This window comes from Macrobrachium rosenbergii, chromosome 11 (genome assembly GCF_040412425.1).
Source record: "Macrobrachium rosenbergii isolate ZJJX-2024 chromosome 11, ASM4041242v1, whole genome shotgun sequence".
In the NCBI taxonomy this organism is placed as follows: Eukaryota; Metazoa; Arthropoda; class Malacostraca; order Decapoda; family Palaemonidae; genus Macrobrachium; species Macrobrachium rosenbergii.
In genome coordinates, this window is record NC_089751.1 from 13,577,135 (window position 1) to 13,584,634 (window position 7,500).

Genomic DNA, 7,500 nt, shown 5'->3' on the forward strand with positions numbered 1-7,500 from the left:
GGTGTACATCTAACGATTCCCAGTTCCAACATTTTTATTGATCAGGTGTCTCATAAGACTTAAAATGATCATCGCCGCTCAAACGCACTATTAGAATTACGTGCTGCGCAATTTATTACACGCATTGTGTCAGCCAAGGTCGTGGAAGCTGTGTTTCGGTCTTCATCGAAGAAAGTTGTGTCATTCAAATCAATTGAATTGGCAGACACTTCTGATTTCCGCGCATTATAGTTCTTGAAGATCTAGAGACGTGTGCAAGGAGGTTTTCGGAGATTTCGAGTTCTTAGCTCGGTAATTCGACTCGCACACAGAACCACTTGACCACTCAGGACTCACTGAGACAGGTCGAACAGACAATGACGTCACACTGGCTCATCGCAAGCAGGACCCACAAAGTGGGTACTGGCTCATCGATACCACAGAACGTTCGACCATCCACCCTTCTTCGTTAATGCATTAATAGTTTAGGCTTTGCATTAATTTTCATTAAATGGTAGTATACCAGTAAATTCATTATTTATCAGTGTAAGTTATTTTAAAAAAATGCACCCTCATATGTCAAAACTGTTAATTTTTGTATCGATAGACAAGAAGAACTTCAAGGAATCAACATCTATCTTTTATTGTTTAAACAGTATCTTAGACAAACATGATGTAAATTGCAATGAAGATTACTCGGAATACCTAAAACATAATTAAATAAAAAGGAATTTGTCTTGTGTAACCTATACATGTATTTACAACAGTGCTAAATATTTAACTTTATTCTTTTCCTTTTTTTTTTACCTCTGGAGGTTTCAGTTTTCTCGAAATTTTTTAAAATTCTTAGTATGTTATTCTAAAATATACAGATATTTTTGCAAATATATCACCTCAACGCCCGTCTGTCTAAGCTCACTGGATAATGTTTTTACACATTCTTTTCCCTCTATGAGCAACTTTCCTTGTATTGCTTTGACTACTTCCCCCAGCTTTATTAGCTGAGGAGAATAATAGATTTTGTAAGCATTTATACAAAATGCATATACATACATGCGCTGTACATATATATATATATATATATATATATATATATATATATATATATATATATATATATATCTCACATTTGAAGTATTAATTTTTTATTCATATTTATTCATGGATCCATGCAGTAGGGGAGATTAAACTCACCGTTGGCAAAATGGAGAGATGACACAGCGCCTTCCTTTAATAATCGCTTATCCTTAGGGCTTTCATTATTCAGCAGCCGTGACTTCATATCTATATGATCCTAACGTTTGAAATAAACAGAACATATCACCGTATTTTCAGGGTTGACTGAATCTGCACGACGACATGCAGTCAGCCAATTATCTCGGTACAGTTTCCACCTTGGAAATCTAAAATACCTTATCCCCAAGTTATTTGTCTTTACCGTGGTGCCAGAACAACCGGACATTGATCAGTTATTTGGCATGGGTATGAAAAGTTCTTTAAAGAGTATCTTGAATTCCAGCGCTCACACACACATGGAAGTAAGGAACTGTTTGTTTACAAGGTCCAGACTGTCGTTGGTTTACGACCTGTGACCCATGGCTCATGACATACTATCAGCACTTTGGGCTGTTTCCCGAATTGCCTTCTGCAAAACGATATGTCAACGACGCCGAATTCAGTGGAACCCACGTACGGCATGATCACGTGACTCCTTATCCCAGGTCAAAGATGGCAACCAGCGATCGGTGTGAATTTCTAGCTTGATTTTCATTGAAGATTGAAGCGATTTCGAAAAATGGTATTAGGCGACAAACAAGAGGCCTGGTCTCATGACTCTAGGTGGCAACACCGTTGCAAGATGACCATTATTATTATTATTATTATTATTATTATTATTATTATTATTATTATTATTGTTATTATTATTATTATTATTATATTATTATTATTGTTATTATTAATTACAATTACAAGGTTTTGTTTACATCCCGAACATTAGGAGACTGTAGTTATATGCACGTGCTTAGAATAGTATCAAGTGAAAAGTTATTCATCTATTCAGTGACCCCGACTTTACCCTCTCGTTCGCTGACACTCTGTTTCAGAGAATCTATCGTCCGCAGAGAGAGAGAGAGAGAGAGAGAGAGAGAGAGAGAGAGAGAGAGAGAGAGCTTTGTCATGTCAGTCGAGGCACCGGTTGCCAAATACAGTGTGAATACTACTACAGAAGTAATGGCAAAAGTACACGCTATGGCGGGCACTGTCTCTGTCTTTGTTCTGTAGGGCTATGGAATTATGCTGCCGCTTTCCTCCTTGCGCGACCTTAGGATCTTTAAAAAACCCACCCATTGCTTCTTTCGGGACCGAATCTTATTCCCTTTCCTTTCCTTATTTGTCCTGTTCCTATAATTTGTAAGCTACCAACTGCTGTACTCCTGATGCAAATATTTATGCTTTGGATTTGTTTGTTTTTGTGTTTGTAAATGTTACACAAATTTCATTAAAAGAATGAAAGCGAAATGAGATGAACTGAATTGTAATTATTACTGGTCTTCAAAATGAGTGTTCTTAAAATTCTACCCTTCATTCAAATTAGAATGGCGCCGGTATAAAGTCATGCATAACCGGAAATTGCGAAAATATCCCGGAGAAAATGAAGCCTTCGAAACGCCTGGTGCGGCGTGTGATCCACTTTGACTAAAATCTTTCAGTGCCTCCGTTCTCAGTTCTTTCTTTCAAAAACGCTGTCTCTTTCGACCTCAGGCCTGAGACCCATCCTTTTTTCTCCCCTATAATTCGTTTTTTCTGCTCTTCGTTAGATCAAGACATGCGTTCTTCGACTACCATTACAGCGTGTTTTCTACTCAGTGTAAGATAATACACCATCGCGCTTTATATTTTAGCTCTGAAAGCGTCTTTGTCGTCGATCCGTACATGTAACCATTCAATGCTCTCACACGAACGCATATATGCATATATAACACACACATATGTATAGAGTGTGTTTGTATGTGTGCTCGTGTGAAAGCACTGAATGTCTTACTGAATGTATATACTATAATTATATATATATATAATTATATATATATATATATATATATATATATATATATATATATATATATATATATTATATTGTATATATATATATATAATGTATGTATATATGTATGTATGTATTACATGCTCATGTTGTGCCCGTGTGTGTTGGTATTCAATTCGACACAGGGAAAAACAGTTTTCTGTTCAGCGTATAATGCTGTATGAAACTTTCAGGCCCTGCCCGTGAAACTTTTAGCCGCAGCCTATGTAGCTTATACACGGTCCTTTGGTGGCCTCAGCGACGGCCCATGAAACTCTTAGCTGCGGCCCATGAAACTCATAGCCGCGGCCCATGAAACTCAGCCACGGTCCGGTGGTGGCCTGTGTTGTTGGTATCTATAGCAGTACCAGAAGTACGATTATGGCTAACTTTAACCTTAAATAAAATAACTACTGAGGCTAGAGGGCTGCAATTTGGTATGTTTGATGATTGGAGGGTGGTTGATCAACATACCAATTTGCACCCTCTAGCCTCAGTAGTTTTCAAGATATGAGGGCGGACAGAAAAGTGCGGACGGACAGACAAAGCCGTCACAATAGTTTTATCTTACAAAAAACTAAAAACTAGACGTTGTCCATATTAAGAAGAATTTAGCGCTCCTGAGATCATGTTTTACTTCTTTCGAACCTCTTAGGAGTTCCTTTCAAAGTCAATTCTTGAAAATTTACATGTCAAGGACAATTCATATCAGTTCTATGTGATCTGGATTTCTTTATTTACTTATTTGTTTCTTTGTATGTTTGTTTATTTACTTATGAGATTGTTTTAGTAGAAAGGGATGGTTTTACTATATCCAAATCTGAAGATAATATCTTTAGCTTGAAACATACTCAAGTCCGGAATGTTTTGATTTTATTGAAACATACGTGTAAATGTTTTCATAAACACTAAAAGTTTATACATAGGAATGCTGTTGGTATTTGTCTGTTCATACGAATACCTATCCATTTCCTCACAGTCGGCAGTCAAATGAATGAACTCAAATTTTTCTGAAAGAATTTGGGAAAAGTGAAAGAAATCAACTTACCATTTCCTCTGCCGGGCACTCGGCCTCCGGTACCCATGCTACCAAGGACTGTGACTATGGACATAATGACTGCGGCGTTATTGGGTCGGCCTTGAGCGAATCACCTCCGGCTGGTCGTGCAACCACCTGTTCTGAAGAGAAGATGCGATTTAGCTCATGAAGCTTTACAGTTGTTCCTGGGTGCGTCCGTACTGCACTAAAACATATCATAAACACATCAACAACTTATCGCATACATATTACTAACAACAATTATATGATGAGAACGAACCTTTAAGAAGTGCGAGCTGGTTAGAACTACCAATAGGTCACTGACTTCTATTAAGTTGTTTGTGATGTGTGTGCGATCAGTTACCGATTTGTGTTTGACGTTTAACTGTAGTGTGGACGCACTCTTAATTACTACATACAGTATTTATATTTCTCTCTCTCTCTCTCTCTCTCTCTCTCTCTCTCTCTCTCTCTCTCTCTCTCTCTCTCTCTCTCTCTCTCTCCTAGTTCTTGATATGTATGACCTTTTCCTCATTCTTATCTTTTTCTAGGTTATTTTTATCTGTCCCCCTATCGAAATTAGTTGAATTTTTTTTGTGCCTTGTCCCAAACTTAAAGGGATATAAACAACGTAAAAATAAATCCTGAACAATGGTCGCCAAGGTGATAAAGAAAATAAAGCCGAATTGATGTAAAAATAAGCTTTCCCCCACTAAAAGCAAAGGAAGAGAATAAACACAAAATAAAGGAAGAGAATAAACACAATGTCCGTAAAACCAATAAAATTTAGAAAGTACTCCATGGTCCATTACAATGTTCTTAATAGAAAGAGTCAATTTTTTGTTGTTATTTTATCTAGCTTAGTTCCAGCACAATTCGGGGTGAAGACTTTATCATTAATATTATTATAATTTGGCAGCAGACCCTCTTTTAAACAGGTTCTATTGAATATTATTGCTGCTTCAGCTGCATTTATTTTGTAGAAGACTTTTTCTAATTTCCTTATTGCGGACTTCTCTTCAGTGGAGGTGCGTGCTAACAGCTCGCCTATATTTGTCATTTCATGGGGGAAAAGTCAAAATCTGGATTCTGCTTCTTTATATATTCTATACAGTTAGTTCTATACAATTGTTGCCGCGACGTTTTGACAGACTCTTCTGTCATTCTCCAGCGGGAGCTAGTAGAGGACTGGCAGATTGCATAGGTCCTTCTGAACTTATACACGGGCGCCTCGCTCATCAGGAGCAATGATGAGCGAGGCGCCCTTCGAGACAATCCCCCGACTACGACAGAAAGAGTAGATAATGACATCATTCATCCTCAGCCCAATAGCAGCCAAACTACCGATGATGTCAGCCGGCATGACATCACGCAACGGCAGGCCAATGGGAACGCTGGAATGAATGATATTCCCAGGTTGCGAAGATCTGTCAGGATCGAGCTTCGCCGCAGAAATTTGGCTTGAAGTTCGCCGACTGCAACCAATCAGAATTCGCCGTCCATGACCCCCCGCTGAAGCCCGTGTATAAGTTCAGAAGGACCTATGCAATCTGCCAGTCCTCTACTAGCTCCCGCTGGAGAATGACAGAAGAGTCTGTCGAAACGTCGCGACAACAGTTGTATAGAACTAACTATAGAATATGTAGAGAAGCAGAATCCAGGTTTTGACTTTTCCCCCATGAAATGACAAATATAGGCGAGCTGTTAGCACGCACCTCCACTGAAGAGAAGTCCGCAATAAGGAAAATAGAAAAAGTCTTCTACAAAATAAATGCAGCTGAAGCAGCAATAATATTCAATAGAACCTATTATTATTATTATTATTATTATTATATTTGTTACTTTCATGATCATTTATAACGCTAAAAAAAGTAGTAATAACATCTTTCTCATCTCCAGGCAAGATTGGCAGGAAAATGCTCCCTGCCCTCTTTCCACCACCCATCGTGAGTATAAACCCTCAAAGTTATTGGTAGTTTTTCCTTTCCCGGTCAGGGCACGAACGGTTGGAACCTCTTCAAAAGTCTGTATCAGAACTGAAAAATGTACTACCTGTCTCGCTGCTGCTGTTGTTATACTTCGTCTTATAGTTAGATATGAAATGCAAACTCGTGAAAATGTCCAAGTTTCTCTCTTAACATCTTTTAACTTAAGTGCGTTAAGACGCTCGCCAAGTGCAGCTATCATAAGGGCGCTATTCTGTGTCATGTTAATACAAAAAATAATTAAAAAACCTGCAAATAGTGCCTTAAGTAAAGTTTTCCCATACGTTTGCGTACGATATTGACAACTTATTACAAATTTTGTAACCCAATACTGAAACTACAAATGACACGTGTATCCTGCGATGTTATACTTCAAACTGATGTAATTTTTAATGAGAAAAGGATTACGCTAAATAAGAACATTGATGATAACGGCTCTTGACGGAAAGAACGGTTCTTGCACTCCATAGAAAGACAGCGCCTATCCCAAGAGGGAATAAAGTCCAAAGGAAAACACATGTATCCCATGAACGACTACTTCATGTCGCTTCCCAAATATATTGTAGATTCACGTGTCCCTAAAGGTAGGATGTCTTGCAAGGTAGGATACCTTTCCGTTGAATGAAAGAATGTCATATGTCTCTGAAGAGAAAATGTCCATTTAGCCTGCAAGAGGAAGGGCAAATGTAGCTTAACAAAAGTTCTGAAAACGTTTTCGTTAATTGAAGGGTCTCTGCATTTATGAAAAGGTCTGCAAATACAGAAGCATGAATGGGATATTTATCCTAAATACCGATATTTATTTGTTGCATAAATTGGAAGTTGTTGTGTAAAAAAGTTTGGTGTTCTAGCATAAGCTGAGACTTATTTGGTCGAATACAATAATGCGTAGATCTTTGAAATGACACCAAGAATACAATCTTTTTTTTTTTTTTATAGAAGACAAATATCCTAACAAATATCCTAGACAAGATGACTTCCCACAGGAAAGGTGAAATCTGAAGAGGAAGGCAAAGCAACTCCATTATCTTCGGAAGCATTAGAGAAAGTCATAGAGGTATGTGGCCGAGAAATCAGACCTGGTCGGAAGTGTGCCTCATAGGCAGAGCGGGCACAAGTTTCCAATGAGGTTTTGTGGTATATTTCCCTTGAAAACTGGTGGACCAGGATAAGGAATAGCAAAATGTTTGCTATAAATAGCTGCTAGGCTAATTATTGTCTAGGAAAGACATTTTAACGAAGCGAAAATTGACCATGAATGAGTGGCGCATGCACTCGACGAAAGGAATGCGTTCGTTACCCATGGAGGACTTCTAAGGGTATCTCCACACTGCAACAAAACATGTCATAAACACATGGCAGCAACTTATCGCACACACATCACAAATAGGTTGACTATAAATTAATGACGTATT

At 38.1% G+C, this 7,500-nt stretch overlaps 1 protein-coding gene across 2 annotated transcripts in view; it reads right to left on the minus strand.

Moving 5' to 3' along the window:
* Positions 1-7,500, minus strand: part of LOC136843164 (leucine-rich repeat-containing protein 63-like) — a 73,356-nt gene that overhangs the window by 47,531 nt on the left and 18,325 nt on the right. Inside the window, exon 2 of one of the 2 annotated variants that reach the window (XM_067111221.1) lies at positions 4,110-4,235. In XM_067111221.1, the coding sequence (XP_066967322.1) occupies positions 4,110-4,173 (64 nt within the window). In that variant the 5' untranslated portion in view covers positions 4,174-4,235. Of the gene's footprint in view, positions 1-4,109; positions 4,241-7,500 lie in introns of both variants that reach the window. The other variant, XM_067111222.1, reaches the window with a different exon arrangement.